This window comes from Aulonocara sp. 'chitande type north' Nkhata Bay, linkage group LG20 (genome assembly GCF_057382095.1).
Source record: "Aulonocara sp. 'chitande type north' Nkhata Bay isolate Kocher_YH1m ecotype deep benthic linkage group LG20, A_spYH_male_GT1.1, whole genome shotgun sequence".
Lineage (NCBI taxonomy): Eukaryota > Metazoa > Chordata > Actinopteri > Cichliformes > Cichlidae > Aulonocara > Aulonocara sp. 'chitande type north' Nkhata Bay.
In genome coordinates this window covers 9,601,542-9,625,000 of record NC_141363.1, presented here as the reverse complement: position 1 = coordinate 9,625,000, position 23,459 = coordinate 9,601,542, and the positions used below count along the sequence as shown (strand labels likewise).

The following is a 23,459-nucleotide window of genomic DNA, read 5'->3' as shown; positions in this document are numbered from 1 at the left end:
CTGGAATCCTTCTTGAAGAATGTGAGTGACCACAGCAATTTGCTAGTGAGCAAAGCAATGGCAAGGAGTTTTCCATGAAGCATCATATTCTTCTGTGCAACCAACTTCACCTAGCAACACCAAGCAACCTGCAGCAACCACTCGCCAGCCAAATGAGGATTACGCATTTTTCTCTTGTGACCAGTTACCAGATGGTCCTAAACACTCTCTAGGCTTGTGGTGTGTTTGGGGCTTTATCCTTCTCTCTGAAATTTTATAAGGTCTTGTACTTCATAAGTGAACTGACGCTTTAAGATGGGCAAAGGCACACCACATTAACAGCCAACCTTATTGGGGGGGGGGGTGTCTGTAGAAGCATATATTGAATAAATGAGTAAAAGGCAAAAGTAGGCTGATTAGTCAAGACAATGACTAACAAGTAACTTCTCCTGCTCACAGGCCTCATGACAGTCATTAGGATTTAATGTGTTTAAAATAATCTTAATGAGAGTAACAATCCAGCCACATAAGCTGAAGGCAAACAATTTGAATTCACCCAGCTGTAAAAACCAAAACTCAGACTTACAGATATTCAATTCATTAGGGAGCTTTCGTCTTACGCTGATCTCAAAACATATCAATATTTTTCTAAAGTAGTTCACACAATGAATATTCATACGTATTTTAACTGACATGCTGCTTTGTACTCTTGCAGGCTGACATATTAACACAAACTCTGACGAGGAGTGCATAACTAAGTACACGTGAGTACTCCTCGCTATGTACTAGATGCGCCTGCTCCCAGTCATTCAAAACATGTACAGTATCTCACATCGATAAAAAAGAAAGCTTAGATGCTGTCCCTACTTGTGAAAACTGTCGTTTCCACAACACACTGCTTTCCTCCCGAGGTCCTTACATGCACATAAACTTATGTCATAAAGTTTATTGAACTCAAATAGGCACAGAATCAACTTTTCTTTCTTCAGTTTTGGTACATTGTGTGGTTGAATTTAGAACAGCTCTAGGCTTCATTTCTTTTGGTTGCATGAAGGTATGTCACAGCATGTAGCAGTCAAAGTTGGGTGAGTGACAATTATTGTTTGGTGGTGCAAGCAAAGGAAAAGAATGGGTTTCAGGGCGCAGCATGTCCTATTTAAAAGGCCCTTAAGATCCTAAAATTTCTCAGTGATGTAAAGTTTACCTGTCGGGGAAGCTACTAGTCCAGGAATGTTCTCTTCCCCGGATACAAGGACATTCTCTGGAAAGAGGTGCAGGACAGAATCCAGTGCAGGATGTTTTTTCAGGACACAGGCCAAATGTGCTCCTTCAATAATCTTCAACATATTATGATCTGCAAAAGGAGACATACAGCAAATTTACGTTGAATGTTCTGCACGCATTTCATGACAAATAGGCAAACTCTTCTTCTGAATCCAAATGAGAAAGATATGCTGTTTTACCCTGTCATTATCCTCAAGTTCCCCAGAAAAATGTTATCCATCTCCTTGGCACGATGCAATCTAATATTTCTCCAGAAGCAGGGATTCACCTGACACCCAACACATATAGACGCTTTCATTTTTCAATATTCCATTTTTGCTGTTCGTGACTTATGTGCAATGTTCCATTACACTCCAAGCATCATTTTCCAGGGCTGAAACTGAAATGACAACAATTCAACTTGGAAAACACGCTCGTCCCGAGGGGCACTGCAGCGTAGATGAGACACAAGGTATGAGCAATAAAGCAGACATCGTCATCATTCAAGGAGGTCGTCCAATGACAAGCAACAACCCACAACTCCTGCCATCAACACAAAGCACAGATCATTTGGAAGGTGAGTCAAGTGGAGTTTGATGCGCTGCGTATGTTGGTTTCCTTCAAGCCTGGCAAAGCATTGCAATCTTTCTCTCTGACAGGGTTAATGACTGCACCTTCAACAGCATCAGTAACAATCAATACATGATGCTCCATTCACTTCAGTAGCTTGTTTCAAGACAATGGCATTGAGGAACCTAAAGGTAACACATAAGCAGTAGAATATGCATATTTTTGAAAGTGGTTGCTGGAAATCGCTGTGAAATCGATTGCTAAAGCTCCAGGCACACTGACCTAGAGGCTGGTCAGTGACCTGCAGTAATAACTGATCAACCCAGTTCCACCCCATCTGATCCTTGTCCTGTTTTTAATGCCCATATCTAACCTTTCATGTACGAGTGGTGACATATACCAGCAAATATATATATGTCTACAAATGGAAATAATGTTTTTTGTTTGTTTGGTTGTTTTAATGATAGTGGTCATGACTGGATATGACTGATATATAAATATAATATATAGTATATTTAAAGGGGCAAGATCTGGGTATTAGAATACAAACACAGAAAGTTTTGAAAAGCAGATGATTTACAGTCTTGTAGAACCGTAAAGTGTCAATAAACACTTAATCATATTTTACCAAATTAACAAATACTAAAAATTACCCTTATAGATATATTTTTTTATTTAGTTATTTACTTTTCCAAAATTATATAATCTTAATTTTAGTTTTCATCTTAGGCGACCAAAATGTTTTGTTCCTGGCTATTATTTTCATTTCGTTTTAATTAATTATCATAACCTTGTTGCTAACTCTTCACCCACCATGTCTTCAGCCTCAAACTATTCAGGAAAAATATAAAATTGAAAAATATATTTTTACATCACAAGTTGGATCCATAACAGAGTGCTACAGTGTTTTACAAACTCTCAGGGAATCCAGGGTTCAAGATGTGATTAAAATTTAATGGGCAGATCCAACTGAAGGCAGTTTAACTTTAACCTCTAACACAAATAGACTGTTTGACTTTGGTTTGCTATTGATGTTAAATTCTACCACTTTGCTTTGAAAAATAATAATTAAAAAAATTACCTTCTACGTTTTTTTTCTTTTCTTTTTTTTGATTTTGTAAATTCATCACAACAGTTAGAAAAGGCCAAACTACACTACAGTGTATGTTTCCTACATACAAGGTTAAAAATTAGCTCAGCCCTAACAGCACTGCAGTATGGTTAAAGATCTTTAATGCTTGCGAGTACTCACTCCGACAAGTAACCCCCCTGCAGTTTGGGGTTTTATAGGATTACCTTTGTGTCATTTCGGATCTTCCACAGTATGAGCCCTGCCAAAATATTCTCTGCAACTCCTCCTATCCTATTTATGGATACCCTTTTGTCTGCTCTGTGGAAGGCACAATGTTGTGTTTGAAACTCTCATCAGATTTGTACATTTCCTTTTTCGCCTTGCAAAGGAGTTGTGCAAACGATTAAAGACTGTTAATGGTATATGTTAATACAAATACAATGTCTGTGAATGTGCCTGCAAAAACTCAGTCTACTCTCTTCTTTAGACCAAAGCACCAGGCATCAAAATATGATGAGGCAGCACTGCAGTTATAAGAAAAACTACTCAAAATCCAGTAGTCTGGAAAAATTGCTGAATCTCAGCCACACAGAAGCAGTTTTTTCCCCTGTATGCATCAGAGTTTGGAAAATAAAAAGAACAAAGTTCACTGGTATAAAAATCTATCACAAACATGTATATTTAAGCTAAAAAAATTTAAATTAAAAATAAAATAAAAAAATCAGCAAAACAAACAATGTTAGTTTTTCTCATCCAACTGCACAGAATAATATTTTTATGAAAAGCTGTTGAAGTCCCAAAAAGGATGGACAGAACGTCCATTTCGGATGTAGACTGCTTTTCATTCATTTTCAGGGCAGCGCTAGTACCTTTATCGCTAAAGTCATTGAAAGGGGATTGAGAAGGAAAGAAGATGATGGAGTATATCACTGTGTTCCCCTCCCTGTCTATGACTCATCCCACACAAACCCTTTAACTCTCTCTACCAGTACAAAAAAAGTGCTTATGTCAAAATCCAACAAAAAAAGATGAAGTAGAAGAAGAAGAAAAGGGGTTTGGGGAAAATTCTAAGATTGTCGTACTGTGTCAACTGTTCTACAGACGTTTTTAGTGGCAACAGCAGCTCTCGCTAAAAGGGTGTTTCTTACCATGAACACACAGGAGGGAGGGAAAAGTAGGATGGGCAGAGAAAGGAAAAGGGAAAAGAAACACAGAACTTTCCTGACACAGATGGTGCCCAGGTGTCTGCAACTTTTTCATCTTTTATTTCGTGTTATTCATTATGCATCAAGCTTGGGTTTCAGTCAGATGCTGTGCATAGATTAGAAAACTACCCCAAAATTTCCTTACAGCAGAGTGTGGTACCGCAGAGTCAGTTGAGCAGCAACTTGGCAAGAGATGTGAAACCGAGAAACTGGAGAGCGGGGGGAGGGGGGAGGGGGGGAGAGAACAAAAAAATGGCTCGGCATCAAACAGAGGTAGTGGTTTTGGGAGAAGGTTGTGTAGAAGAAGTAATAAAGATGAGAGCTTAGGCATTACTGAAAGTCAAGCACATACAGGGGCACTTGTTAGTTTAACATTTGCTGGCTTTATATTCATTTTTTGCAGTGAATCAAACTTACTACATTAAATACATAATTCATTATGTTAGGTTACAGAGTTTTTCAGTACAAGTTAAACTATGTCATTTTGATTGGAAGAGTGTAAGAAACATCAGATCAACTTTAGTCGTTTTGTTTTTTAAGATGCTCATTTGCTTCAACTGAATGATAAATAGGTACCGCAGCAGCTTGTGTCTACAAATCAGGCTTAACTGTACTGCATTCAGGTTCAGGGTGAATCAGAGATCACGGTGTGACAGCGACAGCCATATAATACTCAGCAGTGTGAAGCAGGCGTGTAATGAATGACATCACTCAACTGTGAGGTGAGCTATTAAGGTAACTACCAGCGGGAGGGAAAGATACTGTCGTCTGAGACATGATGAAGAGGGAAATATTGTACACAAGGGTGTAGAGACCACCTGTGAGATACAAAGGGATGAGTGAGAAGAGGATCAATCGCTTTTGGGACCTTGTTAATTCTCTTTAATAAGTGCAATGTTCTGGCTGTATTTACAAGACAAGGTACTAAATCATTACCAATATGATTATTAGGATTTACTATAATTAGCACATCTGAATCATATGGACTCCTGCAGGGAGGCGATACACTGGATAAAAATCTACAGAACTACTGGTTTATCTGTCGAAACCAATTCCTTTTATTTTGACTTTTTTAATTTGTTTTCTTTGATCAGAATTTAGAGTTTACTCTAAATCAAGATCTAACAGTTTCCTAATGTGTGTGCATTAAATCATAATGACATTGGTGATATAGCTAATTACTCAGGACTATTTGGCAGAGCTGTTCAGCAGGAAATTTTTCAGTATTTTGGGGGGTAATTTGAGCTCCCAGACTATTAACTAAGTAAATAGATTCAAATCCAAGTCATCTGGCAAGTCCAAATTTCTCTCTCAAGCCTCACATCAAAGGTTCTATTAGCTACTTGTCCACTCACATTACTTAAAAATTTAAAACATTTATTTTATCTTAAAATGAATTCTAATAGGCCTGTGGTGATTCATCAAGTAAGTCAGATTACAAAAAACTGATGCAAATTCTTTGCTTTGCTGGCTCGTTTCAATCCACACAAGAATGTACGGCTCAGTGGTCACTCTCACGACCCGATCCAGAAACCCAGTTGGTTCTACGCATGAGAAAAAAATGTCTGTATTACCTTTACTGTATTATGTGCACTGTCGTTTTATTAAAAAAAAATAAAACGTCATAATAACATATTTTTTAACTGTCAGGTGGCAGCATGGTGGCGCTGTGGTTAGCACTGTTGCCTCGCAGCAACTCCACATCTGCCCGGGGCGTTTCTGTGTGGAACTTGCGTCTGGGTACTCCCACAGTCCAAAGGGGTTTAATTTATTGGTGATTCTAAATTGTTCATAGATGTGAATGTAAGTGTGAATGGTTGTCTGTCTCTCTGTGGGCCTGCAACAGACTGGCAGCCTGTCCAGGGTGTACCCTGCCTATGGCCCTATAATAGCTTAGATGGGCTCCTACCGTGCTGGTGCAAATAGGCACCAGCCTATCTAGAGGAAGTTGATCTAGCTGCGACCAGTGCTGTGTTTAATCAGTTACCAAGAGATATACAGCAAGAAAAACCTCACCATGATGATGACTTCAACCTAGCTCAATTTGAGCCTCAAGGAGTTGCATCCGATAAAAAGCATTGTTTAAGTGCAAACTAAACATAGCAGTGACAAAAGCAAACACTTTTGTAGCATTTACAGCAATAACTCTGCTGAAAGCACTGAAAAACCTCCTTTTTGGCCACAGATAGGATTTTTAAGTGTGTAATTGACAAAATCTGTCATGACACAACCTTTCTATCCTCTTATGCTCAGACATACACAATAAATTAATGCATCATGGCTTCAAATAAGGCTATGCTAATGTGAACACAATGTACCATCTGTGTGTCCTCTCATCACATTAACAGGTCCCCAGAGCAGCTCTCGATCCTCATTTCAGTTTTTCTTCTCTCTGCGTCTTCCCCTTTTCTCCCAGTTGGTTGAGAGGAGAAGCTTAGATCAGGCCAATGAGCATACTGCCTCCCTTCATGCTTTTATCCTTTAAGACTTTCAAAAGCCCCACGGCAACTTCCTTCCTTTCATTTTTCCTCCTTTTCCCATTTCCTGCCTCTTGACCCTGACTCCAGCACTGGAAAATGGGGGGTTTTTGACTTCTTTGCTGCCACCATTTTCTCCTGTCTTAAGCTCTCTCCAATTCAAATTGTATAATGAAACTCAATACGGAAGGACAATTGTATGCCTTTTATATGAACTGTGTTTTATAGACTAGAGCAGTGTTTAACCATTGAAGCAAACTTTATCTTCTGCTGGAAGATGAAATATGTTTATCTAAGGTGTCATGTTTTTAGAGTCATGAAACACTTTTGTTTGTCTTCTTTTAATAAGGCCAGGCTGCACTAGTCTTTTTTTCCCAACATCTGACCTTATTTATCAGATAATTTACCCTGATGTTCATTTCAATTATATGACAAGAATTAGGTGTCTTTTATTTACTTTGCCAGTGTTTGTTCAGCAAAAAACAGAAGAAAATGAATAAAACAATTCTTAAAAAAGAATTACATTTCATCACATTATGACTGAGGTTCTTCACCCACAGGTGGCGCTGAAAGAGTGAAGTTAAAGCCAAAGTAGCTTGGGCTGGTGTGAAAATACTTTTGTCATATTAATCTTTTGCTTTGTCTACATCTTTGCTCCACTGGTTTTCTGATATAAAGGTCACCAAGCCTATGCCTAAAATTAGTAACAATTTAAGTGTATGTGGTCTAGTAAAAGAAAAATCTAAATGTCAAGACAATTCACATACACTTAAAGAAAAAAAAAGATGCTTGCTTACCCAGTATCACGGGTTTCAAATAAGTCTACAGCATTTCAGAATAATAATTCTCCCCTCATTTTATCATTGAACACTGTAGGTGCTTCACATTTAAATAACCCAGTTTTGCAATCCCCATAGACTGAATACAGAAGATGGACAAAGCCCCATGTGGCATCTCGTATTGGTTTGTGATCTCAGTTTTGAAGCCTGTATTTTAGCTTATCACTATCACAATACTTAGATCATACGGTAGAGGACATAGTTATGCTAGAGTTTTGCTAGAAATCCTGGTTAGTAAGATGCATCTATAGACTGTATAAGTGCATCGCCAGACATATCTTGTAATTGTTAATAGACATATAGTTAAAAAACAAGAATTTCACTCACCAAAAGTGGAGTACAGACTTTTTATAAGGTATACAAAAGTAACCACACACCAATTTACATTATTTGACAGTTATAATAAAAAGACAGACACAACAGACATAGTTGAAAGCACAAGTTCACTGACCAGAATTAGCTCAGCTGAAGCCCAGCAGAACACTATCGCTACAGCTGCCTGTGTTGCCATCCATTTTACTCAACCAGAGGCAGACAGTCAGTGGTTATATTGGCACTACGACCTGCCATACTAGGCATTCATTATCTTTATAAAATTATGTTGTTATAACAGACTGTGAAACTTTTAAATACATCCATTAACCTTTACTTTCTATATAAACATACACAGAACACAATTTACTGTATGTGTGGGGGGTAAAAGCTCACATTTACGTTTCAGTGGTTTTAGGTGACAGTTTTCAAATAACTGATATTCTTCACTTCAACTTAAAGTTTTCTAGAATCAAAAAAAAATTACATGTTGAATGGGTTTAGAAACTTTCAGCGCATCAGTCAGCGAGGCCTGTCAGTTTTAAATGCATTTCCCGCCTTGCTTTGTATGCCATAATCTCGTAATAAGTTATATTAAAGAAATGAATCCTCTTTAATTAACTCAAAGTAATAGTGTGTTGGTCAAGTAAAAGCATAGCGTGACCATAATGTCATTTGAATGTGGCTGTAGAAATCTGTCACAACCTTAAATCCCATTTCTTTTTCTCCTGTCCAAAAGCACATGAACTTGAATTTGCTGACATTTGGATTGATTGGGTCCATTTTCAAACGTACGCTGACTTTTGCTGTTTTGCTTCCACCACGATAAAAATCACACTTCCTGCACAGCTCTCTCTCTCTCTGTACTTCAGGAACAGTTTCCCGTCTCAAATCTGTTTTCTGCATTATTCATTCGCTTATTACCCACCAGTCTACCGTTGTTTACAGCGCTTTTTCTTTTTCCACTTAAATGACCTCGGACAAGAAAGCCTAATTTCTGCTGTTCAATACTGAAGAAATATAAATTTCTTAAAATTATGCAAAATTGTAGAATATTGCAGAATATTTTTAAGGTTATCTGCTATAAAAAGCCAGACCAGGAAAATCTCCTTCATGTTTTCCTGTGTTTTATTCTCAGTTACTTTCACACAAAGGCATCTGCTGTGATTTTCACAATTCTGATGAAGTCTCATGTGTATCAGTACTGATAAATGATCAGAATTATAATATTTCTGACTGTCTGAGGCTAAATTGAATCAAATCAGGACTTTGAGAACCGTAATCGAATGGATTATAGAAATCAGTGATGATACCCAGCCCTAGTGAGCAGCCTAGGCCTGAGAGAAGTGGATGTAGCTGTGGGTAATAAGAAAAGATGAAAAGAACTATTGATAACTTTTTTGTTAAGTTAAGGCCTGATCTGTCTGAAATTCATAGCCAGTGCTCTGACACGGTGCCATCAATATTTGAATGCTGAAAAAGCACAATGTATCCAGAAAACACATTATATGCTGCAATAAATGCACTGCCCAAGTGTCCCCTCTCCCCACGGCCTTTCAGCAGCAGACAGCAGCAAACAGGTCGTCGGAGGAGGCCAAGATGATGATTAAGTTTAACATTTTTTACAATATTGAGCCATCTATATCCCCTCTAGGGAATGATTTCTCATTATAATTCTTCCACACCATAAGACATGAATGGCCACTATAAGAACGTGCTTAATTCACTTCTGCACAAAAATTTTTTAGACACTTATTTAAAAAATAAAATAAAATAATAAAACCACTCCTAAGTATTCCATGTCACCCAGCAGATAGGGACTGCGGGTCTCTGTCACAGTGGATGAAACTAAAAGTTATTAAAAGTTAAGAAAAAAGGCTTTGGACACAAAAGAGCTACAGCAAAAGCAGCAGCAACATGGCTCTTAAAAGAAAGAAGCAACTTTCGACTAAATAACAGGCTTATGTTTAATAATTCAGAGAGCATAACAGTCCGTTTGAGAGGAGGTTTTCTAATATTCATGTGACATGATAGCCAAGACAGGAACTCTGGCTCTCACTGGGCACCGTGTTATTCATACTGTGAGGCACGTCTGTTTTGTAATTCATAGCCTTGGCTTTAAGTCAAAGACAATTCTAGATCAACCCAGTGCTTTAGCAGAAAACCCAAGAATTATCCAAAACAACTCTAAATCTAAGGTAAACCAGATAACCAAAACTGTCAGCTTTTACCAGGGAGCGAAAACCTGCATTTTGTCTCAAAGGGGGAAAATGGCCTTTTAAAAAAAGCCATTGAGGTCATATAGTCAATAATCCACTGACCAAGTGCTACCTAGGAAAATATTTTCAAGGTGAAGAAGGTGTCTGCTTCAAATGTGTGGCTTAAGCAGGCTTTAGGGTCGGTACAACTGCTGGTGTCAGAAACCCCGTTACATCACACCTCTCTCCTCTCTAACATCAGGTAGGGGATGCCTCTGTCAGCCTATATAAATTTGCAAAATTGATGACTAGATCGTCTACGCTAAGAAATGCCCACTCCGGGAATCAGGTTATGTTAGACTTTCTCTTTGTCGATTTTAAAAAGGTTAGGGTTATAAAAATTATGTCATAATGTACCTACAATTTATTTAATCTGTCTCTTTTTCCATTAGCACTAAAACAGTTTTGAAGTGGAAACATTTCTCCCAGGGGAAAGGATCAAAAGTTGGCAAAAGCATCTTAAAACAGGACTTTCCAAGCCTGCCAGGAGTGGCTTCACCAGAAGGAAATCCTGGAGGCTGCCCTTCTTTTGCACAAAGGTGCAGCTGCAGCCTTCTGTGACCCATGGTCCCAGACTCACTTAAAGTCTTTGAGTGAGGATTCTACCATGTAACGCTTGATGTTATGTTAATAAAACAACTGTCAGCTTGAGCACTGTCCTTGAAAATGATTCAGGTCAATTACTCGATGTTACTGTAGATGGACCTCGGAGTTGTAATCTGTCAAAAATGACATGCTTAAAAAAACTGTATATATTTTTTTAATTAATATAACTCTACTGCCTCTGCTGTAAAGTGTTCCTCTCTTTCTAGCCCTTGTTCTTAGTTTGTTACACACACACCTTTGTGGCACTTAGATGTGATCGACCAAATGGAAAATATTTCTGAAAGTTTGCGTCATGATCACTATTTTTAAACAAGATTCAAGCGCTGAGAGGCCATAAAAAAATCTTTATCATCATTACAGTGTGACGTCTGGCTATCTGTCACTGCCTTTTCTCTCTTGAACACCCTCTTTCATGTAAGCTGACCAAAGTGCTATCTTTATGCGATGGTACCTGGTTAAAAAAAAAAGTTAAAATACTAGTTGACAAATGACACATCTTTGCGTCACTTTACATGGCAGAGGGCCCACGCAATGCTTCCTGATGTCCCATCATCTCACTATAATTACTATATCTCTGATCTCTATTTCGCATTTGGCTGTCATTCTCTATTATACTGTTTATCAGCTGTAACTTTTTATTCTAGCACCAACTGCAAACAACTGTTTGATTTTCCCCACCAAAGACTTCTTTAGTCATCATTCAAGTTTTAGTATCTCTGTGTCAGTTTAGCTGACCTAAAATAACTTCTGCAACTATTTTATTTTGCTTCCCTGAATTTTGTAGCTCATAGTACAGAGCATTTAGTTTTGTGAGTTAGATTTATGCAGATTGACTCTGTACAAAGAAAAAACTGACAGAACAGGTCACCACTACAATAACGGTAACCTTTCCAAAGGTTACACCTGATGACATAATCCCTTCAGATAGTATGAGCAGCAAATGAATCACAGGTATAACGCACTTTTTGAACAGCTCACATTTTTGTAATGTAGCAAAGTTCAAAACTGTTCAGCTCAAAACATTTGGTTGACAGCCGTTTCTCTAACCCAAACCCCAGCTAAAAATTAAGCGGGCGTCAAAGTTTTATGTCAAATACAGGTAGATTCGCTGGCCTGGAAGTAAATACTGCTAAAGACCACATGCACTGTGAAAAATACCTAAAGTGAATACACCTGATAAATAGATAGTATGAATAAAGTATTCTTACAGTCAACAGCGTCCTTTATTAGAGGGTGAAGCAAGGCTCTTGGTGATCCGTGATGTAGATTCAGCCTAGGACGTAAAATAACACCAACACCCATGACTTCACACGTAAAGAAAACTCCTATAGATCCCCACATAACAAAAACACACAGGCTACATATAATTCTACTACAGTGGAACCCAGACTTACGAATACCCCATTTAATGAAAAATTCAAGTTATGAAGGCACTTAACGGCAATATTTCTGCCTGTGTTACGGCAAAATGCCAGCGTAATGAAATCCGCTGGCTCTGATTGGCTGAGCCCAGAATGCCTACAATGCCTACAATGCCCACAATGCCTTCCGAATCATGTGACAACCCCCTTGGCTTTCGTAATTGCGCTTCGCTGTTCCACTTGAACGATGCATTGTTGTTGCAGTTAGCAATTAGCCTATAGCCTATCGTTCACTCAAAAGGCGCGATGGGTGCTTTGACTTACGAAAATTTTCGACTTACGAAAGACCCTCAGGAACGAATTAATTTCGTAAGTCAGGGTTCCACTGTACTTACCAACATAGCAAACCCTAGTTGATTTAAACACCTTACACACAATAGTAGGTCTACATGGAGTAAAAAGCCATATCTATATGTTACACATGAATACTGATCTAAAAATTTGAAAGACCAAGCAAACTAGGTGAACTCTAAGTCCCTGGATAATATTCTGGCAGAAACTCTTTCACTCTAAATACACCTGCTCTTTAATAATCTCTTCATGAGAAAGTTCATTAATCCTTCGGCAGAGGAATTAAGAATGGACTAATCACCTTCTCTCCCCATCAGCAGCTGGGGTGTCTGGCCTGTTGGTGAAAAGCTCCAGGACAGTAAAGCCTCGTCCCAGAGCCTGGTGAGAGCAGTCTGGTCTGGGTGATAATGACACCAACTCCAGAACCAACAGTGTGCTGGGTAAAGTCAAAGAGGTATGGACATACAGTACCTAGAAAAAGAAACACAAGGAGTAAAACAAGATCCGAAATTAAGCCAAAATGAAAATAACAGGACCAATGATTTGTGGAAACCTGGTTTTGCCTCCTCTTACGTGTTGGCCATCATCATCTTGCTTTGTTTAATAGTTTTTTTAACCTATGTGTGGCATCCAAGGTGTAAATTTCTATATAACACGGTACAAAGGCAGCAACCTGTCAATCACAGACATCTGGGATCTAAACTGTACTGCTTAAAGAAGACAACAAAACTTTCAAATCACTTAGCTGATGAAGAGTTGCATCTACAGGTGAAAGGTACCCCAACATCTTTCGTCCTCCTTATACTTCATGACTCAGCACATGGTTTTAAAGTAAATTACACTAAACACTGTATGCAAATTAGTGTTTACATTAACACTATATTAATAAACATTTGCTTTAAAAATGTATTTTACAAAATAACAGGTTACGAATATTAATGTAATAAGTGTAACAAGTAACAGAACAATGAGAACAATAACTAGGCAAGCAAGCAATTTTAATACATGTTTTTAGATGTATGTTCCATATTTAGCACAAATTGAAAGCATAATGCAGACAGTACTAAGCTCAAGAAGGTTTATATGACATATAGCCATTAAACTGTGTGCGTATGTTGAAAATCATTTCAGGGAAATGACCTATAAACAAGTACAGATGGTGTACAATCCCCTGGTACCTACTTCAGCTTGAAGCATCAAATGTTGCTGTCATTTGAGTTACTGCAGTACAAGGATAATCAAACTAGGAACAAAATACACATTTACTATTTGGACTACGAAACCAGGATCCCGGGGACACTGAGAATAAACAGCTAAAAACAAGAAACTGATTTACCACCTTACAAAAGTACACCATTAAAACAAATTGAAAGTTGCCATGACTACACAGAAATTCTACACATAGTTGTTCTGACTAGGATTTTTTAAAGGCACATGGCTTCCCTCTCCCCAGGTCATTAATTCATTTAAAAAACAGTGAAAAAAATACCATACCACATAAAACACACAGTGCAGAGATATTTAGTGTGCACCTGGTATGCATTCACTTCAGATCACTGTGAATGAAATCAATGTGGCTATTAATAGCCACTTCATATGGTAGGAAATAAAAGGTACATAAGTACAAAGAGAAAGAAACAAACAAACAAGCCAGCAAGCCCGAAACATGGTACACAGAATAAATACGTCAACATGCAATCAAGCTTCATTCTTGAATAATATTGACAGGAAAACAGCAACAGCTGTACGGGTTGCTCACAAGCATATTTCTTTGATTTATTTAATTGCTTTGTAATTGTAACAGATTGCTTGTCTTCGTTCCAATCACGATAGCATACATCTTGTTAGATGTTTTTCTTTATTTTAAAAAGACTTCAAAATTTCTACCATTTACCATCTTCGGATTCTCTGTGGTCACTCCAAGCACATCTGTGTCAGTCTCCATATTGCAGGTCTCTAAAAAGAATGAGCCAAACATCCTGACCAGAATACCTGATTGGCAAATCTAACATTCAAGAGGAGGGAATGTCCCCTGATAAAGAAACCATAGGATTATGCAGGTGAGGATGACCTTGGTTTTTTTTTTTATTTAACTAGTTCAGAAGGGACAGTCATTCAAATTCGAAATAACAGCCTACCTACAGCAGAGCCACACTGATTTACATGCACAAAGGCCTGAATAAGATAAAGAGGCCCACAAATTCTCTCTGATCCATTCGTCCCTGAGCACAATAAAGCCTGTTGTTTTTCAAAACCATAGAGAAGAACATGACGGCATCAAAAGGAAAAAAAAAACAAAACGGTATAAGTAGACATGAGCTATCTTGAAATATAGAACCAATTTCTCCCAGCCTACTGAGGCAGACCCTGTTCATCTTTAGACCCAGCTATCAGCCACCACTGAGCCATTTATTCAAATTCAAAGCCTCTGAGGCATTCCTATTTCGGCCACATCGCTTTTATCTCTATGCACGGTGAGTTTAAATGACTTCTTTTCAAAATACAAACACTGGTGAATGGTGAATACAAATGTAAAACATGGGAAGTAAAGGTACTCGTATGGTTTGGTTTAGTTATTTGTCTGCTTGTATCTACACCCACTAGTCTTTGCCTCATCAACAAGGAAGCTGACACTTACAGAATAGTGTGGTTCACAAACTGGTGTCTCTGCTAAAAAAGAAACTCCCTGTTGGAAGAAATTCAACAATGACATATTTCCCTTTGTTCAAAGCCTAAACATAGAAGCTGAGAACTGTTGAGGAAATCATTTTGATCAACAAGCTTCCAATGAAGAATTTTAGAGAAACTTGTATTAAATTTTAAAATACTCAATCTGTTTTAATCCAAATCCTCCCTTATTCTCAGAAATGATGGTGTACATTTCCTCACTGAGCATTTACTCTGTTTGCTGAGCTGGAATTCAGACAGATATTTTAGCAACAACAAACACTGGCTGAGCTGAGAAAGTAAAAATATCCCACATCCCTAGATGCATGTCATTCAGTATTCATGGACTGAAAACTTTACTTTCACTCAGTTTATTTATTTCCAACCTTAACTCCCAAATCAAAGCCTCATTTTTGAACGAACTTCTTTTGAACCTATCCCCAAGTTGTATAACAAGACATTTTGGGTTTTTTTGGGGGGGGGGGCATATTCTATCATGTTCACCCAAGTTCCCTCCCACCGTGATACTGTAGAATCTGCATTGCGGTTAAAGACGCAGTCCCCAGTCTAAAAGCAATCCAAATATGGACATTGTTCATGATGAATTTCCAGTTCAAGCTTGAATTCCTTTTTCATACGCTCCAATGCTTTGATACAACTCCAAATTGATTTCAGTCCAGTCTCTGGAACAAAAAAAAAATCCCACTTCATGTCCCCATAGAGCAAATAGCTCCCATATTCAATTTGCAATTATTCAGATTTACAGACGAAATGTAGTCAGAGCTAAAAAGAACAGCCGTGACTGAACATTTTGAAACAGACAAGCTCAACTAAAGATAAAATAATAACAAGTGTTCTGACTGATACTGCTGTAGCTATACTGAGTCTTATTTAGGTCATTTTCTAGTACAAATTCACAGGTGGAGCGTTCTTCGCTCGTCTGTGTTGTTAAGATCCTGCCTCTATTATCACTTGCTTACAGGAGATACGTTTACCATCAATAATCAATAATAATATAACAATTACTCTTCATACAATAACGGTGTGATAGTTAGTACTGTCTCCTAATAGTTCTAATAGTTCCTAATAAGTTCTCCCCAGATACTCTGCCTTCCTCACACAGCTCAAAGACATCCATGTTAGGTTAACTGGTAATTTTAAATGGCCCTTGAGACTGTATGGTTATCGGTCTCTGTACATTAGCCGAGCAACAGATTGGCAAACTGTCCACAATTTACCCTGCCTCCTGCCCCAAGACAGCTCCGCAACCATGTATTGCATAATAATAGTGATGGCTGGATGGACTGTTTCTGAACAGAGCCAAAGTCCAAACACTGTATAAAATGTATATAAAAACAAAAGACAAAGACTTGAAAATCTTATAAACCCAAATTTTATTTACAGTAGAACATAGAAAACATATCAAGTGTTTGAACTGAGAAAATGTATGATTTTAAGAAAAATATTAGCTTGTTTTGAATGGCAAGCTCAGGCAAGATCAGTAGCACATTTGGGCATATCTGGAAAGGCATCATCAATGCTGAGGGATTTATACAGCATGTGCTCCCATCCAGACAAAATATTTTTCAGGTAAAGTGTTGTATATTTCAGCAAGAGAATACTAAACCACATAACCACTGCATGTATTATATGAGCACGCTGCTATCGTAGCAGTCTGGGGGTTGAACCGGTCTTCGTGCAGTCTTGACACTGCCAGCAGAAAAAAATGTGTCACAATATGAAACAAAACATACGACAAAGCGTTTACACTCAACCTTCTGTCCATCACTTTGAATAAAAACACAGCCATCTCTGTCAGGGTGGGCCAAATAGTGACTTGTTTTTCCACAGAAGCTCACTTGCTCCTTTACTCCTTACAAAGGTAGCAGTGGCAAATACCAATAGAACTTGGACAAGTATACCGAGCAACCAATCGGCCAGTTGTACTGGAGGCTATGGCCTTTACTTTATCAAAACTTAAAAAGGACAAATTTGAACTCTGTATGTTCAGCCCCATATATGGATATATATGTGTATTATGTTCCAACCAGCAATTACACTGCCACATCTCTAAGTTTGTACTATCTACCATCCAACATAATAGCAGTTCTTTCCCCACAACTTTCACTTCAAGGCAGTGTTGTAAGATCTTGCTCACAACGCCATGGGAACACTGGGAGATGTCATTGAAAAAACAGCTTGCATCGGCAGCAACGCCAGGCGCAGCATATGTCGGCTCTAATGAGAGGTTATACTCTGCGGCAACCGTCAACAGAGCAGTAATCGATTCTCACAGGGGTAAATATTCAATGCCCATAACTTGAGTAAAGAGGGAAGAACAGAAACGGGATGACATTAAAACATCATCAGCGCAGAGGCATGTGGCTGGAAGTCACTGTCACTGCTAACAACAAGCTTGTCTGCAGCTTCTGGGGAGGTTTTCTGGGACCTCTTTGTGGGTGAAAGAGAAGAGGCAAATGAAACCATGAAAGACTGATGATGTGAGATTTAAGGCTATAGAAGAAAACACAGAACAAGCAACATGAATTGCTATATTATGGGATATGTTTATATTTAAAGAAGCTGAATAGGCACTAGTGACACATTTATGATCCTGTCTTTGCATTGTCAGAGTATAAAAGCTAAAGCTAATTCTTCTTGCCCCCCTGAGGTGGTCATTCAACTGTTCTACTGAGGCAAGCACTAAGAGGAATTCCATGGGCAATGGACAAAAGAAAAAGGCTACAAATGAGCATTGGTTTTGCAAACAGAGGTCCAGAGCAACTGGAGTATAATTGACATCGACCTGTTGTTCAACCATTGGAGGCTTCCCAAAAGAAAAGCAAACAGGGCATTTCCATTTAGCCCACACATTGGCTAGGAGCCTGGGAACAAAAGTGTAAGCTACCTGGGATTTAGCTAACCAGCCAGTTCCCTATGTCTGCATGCCTGTGTTATTCACATGTAATGCATGTACCTGTAGGTAGCTAAGCTGACTAAAAGTCATTGTTATAGCTAAAACACAATAAAAACAAAGTACAATGAATCACAACTAGGCAATGCAGTAAGCTAGCACACATATACATTTAACCCTAAACTCTAGATGTACAAGTAGATGTGCTGTATACCATGTGCTATTACCCTTGGACTTTCCCTGTTGAACTCAAAGTCATACAACTCAGCTCATGAAGATTTATGAAGTTAAGCAAGCACATGTGCTCAGGGAGATTCTTAGCTGTAGTGCTTTGATACAAGTTTTGGCAGCATAGCCAACGCCTTGAGGTAGAGGGAAGAGAGGGAGCGGGAGAAAGAGAGCGCAAAAGCAAGAGAAACGCAGCACATCATTTTACAGGCACAGAACCAGCGGGTGTAAGCATCACAAATCCTCTTGGTATGAAATTCTATAACTGTCGCTAGCATAGGAGAGATGAGAGATGGTGGTGCGGATGATAGAGAGGCAGAGAAAATGACAGTGTTAGAAGCTTCGGGTTTCCTTATGGCCAGTAATAAATGTCACTGATCGTTTCTGGGCTGGTAAGACTGGTATGTATATGTGTGACAGACAAAAAACACTTTCAACAAGAGGTCCTCACAGGTCCAAAGTCTGTTGAGTATCAACAGGACAGATATGTCAGCCATCATTCTTCCTTGTCAGAAAACGATCATCTATGTGAAGCACACTGGGCTCCAGCACAGAAATGATCTTAATCATGTTATGAAAAACGATCACCGAATCCAGCTGCAGTGGTTTTTGTTCCTGGATAAATGTGGAATTGAATAAATGACTAGCACTTATACTCTTACCTTTGCCAAAATAAGCTTTTGAAAATTTACATAGTTCTTAAAGAGTTTATTAAATCATCACCCAATGTAAGGTTTATATCAATATTGGTAATTAACTAAATCATCTGTGGAGTTTGCATGTTCTCCCTGTGTTTGCGTGGGGTTTTTTCAGGCACACATGCTTCCTCCCACATTCCAAAGGCATGCAGTTAGTAGGGATAGGTTAATTGGTAACTCTAAATTACCCATAGGTTTGAATGTGGGTGCCAATGGTTGCTTTCTCTATGTGTTAGCCCTGCGACAGACTGGCAACCTGTCCAGGGCATACCCTGCCTCTCGCCCTAAGAAACTAGGATAGGCTCCAGGCACCCCACAACCCTGACAAGGATAAGCGGAAGAGAATGGATGGAGTCTGTTATGTCTGTAATGTTTAATCCAACAGTAGGTGCGAGCTCTTTAATCAAAATGACATTTTTATCCATGAATTTTTAGTTTTAAACAAGGTTTTGATAGATTTTGTTAAATATTTGTGCCTTACTGTTTTCATGACAGGCGGCCTAATAAATTTGTTATGTTCTATTCTTTATAAAGAAAAGTTCTTTTTGGAACACTGAAGACAGAGGATGCAGCAAGCGAGAGCCTAAAGCTGGAGCTGATGAGAAAATGTGTTTTTTTTTCTATCACTTCGGCGATGGGTTTAAGTGAAGGGGGGGCCGGCTTGGATTGCATTCACAGTGGTAATAAATGCTGCATCCCAGGAGATGTGTAATGTGGCTGAAGTTGTTTAAAAAAAGAGGTTTGATATGTTATAAGGACAAAAAAGAGAGGGAAAAAAAACAAGTGAAGGACAGGCAAAAGCCGAGCTATCAGGCAAAGAGGACTGCAGCAATTACTGGAGAAATAGCCCAATTATGTGGAATCCCTCTGAGGAATGAGGTGACAGTGATGTGATTTCTATCCAGCAAGAACTTTCACAGGGCAGTAATTCTCAGTGTTCAAAAATCTTAGGCTATTTTACTACAGAAAACTTTAACAGCTAGTGAAATCACTTAAAATATAAGTAGACTAAATAAGAACTACATTTACTTTCTGTCCACTGAAAGTAAATGTAAATACTTTTGTTGATATGAATGTGTGGGGATGATCAAAATGTAGAATTTTATTGTTTTCTTCAAACAGCTTCTGATTTAAATCAGAATTTATTCATTATAAATTCACTATCAGGAATTGTCAATAAGGAATGCTAGAATAATAAACCATTCACGTTTGAGAAAAGTGTCTGGTGATAGGTTTCTTATTTTTAGTTTTATTTAGTAAAATTTAAAGTGATGAAATCCTTTCAAAATGACATCCAACGAGAACAAAATGTGAAAGTAAAATATATTGTATGTGAAGTCTTCTGGTAATAGAATGTCTATTGTGCTATGTTGTCTATGTCTACCATCTTGCAGCACTAAATCACATACACATAACTGTAACCAATCACATTATTCACATGGTGAATGAAATATCAAGAAATGTTGAAGTTTTGGCCTGGATTTCTGGATATGTTTCTTACACTACTGTGAAAAAGTCTTAAACCACCCCTCAGTTCTGTTGTTAAGAAAGTGGGAAATAGTTGCAGCAATTCATTGAAATGTGCAACCATAAATGGTGGAGCTTGAATGGCAATATTTGGTATGACCACCTTTATTCTCGAACACAGCCTGAACTCTCCTAGGCCAGTTTTCTCATGATTCCTCATGATCAGCACAACATTCACAATCATTTTCTGACTTCAACCACTTCGGTTTGTCTGCCTCTGTTTGCAGCTTTGTCTCAAACTCCGACAAAATTCTACAACATCCCAGCTTCGCCAGCAACAGATCTCAGCACTCGCTCTAAGTCTTAGCTTGTCACCCAGGTTTTGGTCTCCTGACATTTTGTAAATCCTGTCTGAAATGCCTCGCAAACAAACTGTGGGCACTGTCTGAATCCTGGAAATGCATCACAATACAGAAGGAATGCAGGAAATATAAAACAATGAAAGAAAATAGAGGAAGTCTGCCAGACTTCAGATACAAATAGGTAAAGATTGAATTGACATGTCTAAGCCTGAAACAACAAAGTATGAGACAGACAGATTCTCTTTCTTTTCTTCTGTCTGAACACACACACAGAGGCAGTGCAGACCCCGGGGAGCGCTGATAGCCGAATTATAGGGACGAGCTCTGTGTGTATGTGTGTTTGTCTGTGGAGGGAAAAGAGGGAGTGACAGAAAGAGAAATGAGATAGGGATGGAGAAAGAACAGTCAAGTAAGAATCAAGTCAATACACAGCACACACAGTAGAAAGCAGCCACACACACACACACACCTAAAACCTCCTCAAGGCTCTCATCTCTCCCTACTGTCACCTCGGCAGTAGTTCTTGCGGCCCTTGAAATCCCACGATCACACATACACACACCCACAGTATATAGCTGCATATTACTGGGTGTGCCACTCTACTGTGTAAAGCTGTTAAGCAGCAGCTGCTCCGCTAGATGTTTGGTCCCCTTGGAGCTGAAATATTGATCAGTTCTCAGGCAAGGCAGAGCAGCCTGTGCCCCCACCGTCCCCATGTATAATTGAAGTGTATATCTTTTAGTGTGGAATGCCAGTCGGGAGAAGGAATTAAGCACAGAGGTAAGCTGAAGGACTGTCTATGCTGCCATGGCAGCTTCTTTATCCATCAATCATATAGCTTTTCAGACAGAGGGTTTTCATTAGCCTTCTACTTTGACTTGAGAAGGTGCCATACCCTATAAAAAGCAAACAAAGAAGGGAAGACAGGACATAGCAAGACCCACATATGTGTTGTACAGCTAGTCATTATCTGAGCTCTCTTTTGAGTCATTCTGGGGAAGCAAACATTCTTAAAAGGAATTCATTTCAATATATAGCAGATGTAGTTATATTTCCAGCAACAAAGAGAAAGAACCAAGAATGCAACTCAACTCATCAACACTTTGACTTAATATAGTCGCTCTCAAGCACATCCTTAACAAAACAAAAAAAAAACAACCCAAAAAAGCAGAATTGGCTTTAAAAATCAATTCAAAGTGATACTATTTTCCCCAAACATTCCTGTGCACTGTAGATAGCGCATAGTAGAGCTATTTTAAGCTACTCTCTTGCCACAAGGGGTCACCACAGGAGGTAGCTCCGGACATCCTTCTTCAAGCAACCCAACATGGGATACATGTCTCCAGCTGGAATGGAACCAGCAACCTTTCACTTACCAAGTGAATGTGTTAACCATTGTAAGCATCTACTGATATTCTTTTTTTTAAATATCAAAAGACAGAAATTAGAAACACTGAACTCCTAGAACAGCCAGCTTCTTGTCTTTGAAAAATGGCAGTATCTGTCCTAAAGAAATTATTAAAGAAGTTAAAAACACAATAACACAGTAATAAAGCTGTTTATAATATAAACTGATTGAAGTGCCTTTAATGGTGCAGTCAAAAGGTGATGTATAAATGTCTTGCAACCAACTTCTCAGTTTAATACCTATGTGTAGTCGACTGAATATTCAAAACCACTGAAGCAATAGCAAAATATCTATCAAGGAAAAAGTTTTTCATTACTTCTTTAGGCCATCTACATGCCAGCAGCAGACCTCTAAACTCAATAAAACCTCTCTGGTTAGGGCAGTTGCATAAAAATACAAGATGACGAGCTCATGGGCTTTAAGTGAATGCCAAGCATAGAAAATAAAGGTGATAATTGCACCATTAAAGCAGACACCACCCACACATTTACTTTCTCATTTATTAATTGAAAAGGTTCATTAAATAAAGTATAGCCTTGCCAAATTGTTTAAAAAAAAAAACCAAACAACAACAAAAAACCAAGTAGTGTGTCCACAATGTTTTCTAAATGCATGTGATAATGACTTTGGGTAAATTTTCAGCTATGTGCCTTTAGCATAAGAGCAATGGCATTGTCCGTCTGAACTTCAGGTTAGACTATTTGGCCCACACAGAAAAATATCAAGGGTGGCTTTAGTGATCCCATTGAAAACCACTATGAGATTCACATTTTTGGTTTTAAGTGGAAAATACTTAATAGGTATCAAACACCTCAACATAAAATTCTATAAAGACACTCAAATGCCCCTCAAGATAATTTGCCAATGCTTTAGTGATCCTCTTAACTTATGAACCTCCTTCAACAGCACTAGCGTAAAGTATTTTGCAACCTCCCAATTTAATTATTGGTGCCACAATTTAATTCAGGATCAAAACAATTTGGGTTTGAAAAAAAAGAAAGAAAAAACAATAACAAGGAAAGCATTTAGGTTCCTACTATACTGTGCTAAACTTCTATCATTTGCCCACTGAGCTGCGAATGAAACATAACTGACTGCTAATTGTCATAACAGAGTATGCTGCATGTTTATTTCAGTGATTTTTCAAGGTTATTTTGCAAGTTATTTATTAAATATATGAATTTTAAAGTCTTCTTCCAGTGTGAGTTTTTTCCCAGCAATGCATTTTACTGCCCATTAGTAAGAGTAAATTACACTCTGCTGTCTTGTAATTAACATGTCTGCTTCAGCTTCCTGTCTGCAATACCAATACTGGAAAAAGCCATGGCTGTGTATAGATGGATATTTTTTCTTTGGCCCAGCAGAGCTTGTTTTGGTTTAATAAAATCTAAAACTAGTGCAAGTTATGGTCTATTTTTAGAT

The 23,459-nt window shown here is 38.4% G+C and overlaps 1 protein-coding gene across 2 annotated transcripts in view; it reads right to left on the bottom strand.

Moving 5' to 3' along the window:
• Nucleotides 1–23,459, bottom strand: part of nphp4 (nephronophthisis 4) — a 173,969-nt gene that overhangs the window by 140,272 nt on the left and 10,238 nt on the right. The window contains exons 1-4 of one of the 2 annotated variants that reach the window (XM_086276158.1): nucleotides 13,476–13,730; nucleotides 12,595–12,764; nucleotides 11,790–11,854; nucleotides 1,184–1,333 (exon numbers count right to left, since the gene is read on the bottom strand). In XM_086276158.1, the coding sequence (XP_086132284.1) occupies nucleotides 1,184–1,333; nucleotides 11,790–11,854; nucleotides 12,595–12,764; nucleotides 13,476–13,490 (400 nt within the window). In that variant the 5' untranslated portion in view covers nucleotides 13,491–13,730. Of the gene's footprint in view, nucleotides 1–1,183; nucleotides 1,334–11,789; nucleotides 11,855–12,594; nucleotides 12,765–13,475; nucleotides 13,731–23,459 lie in introns of those variants that run through there. The other variant, XM_086276157.1, reaches the window with a different exon arrangement.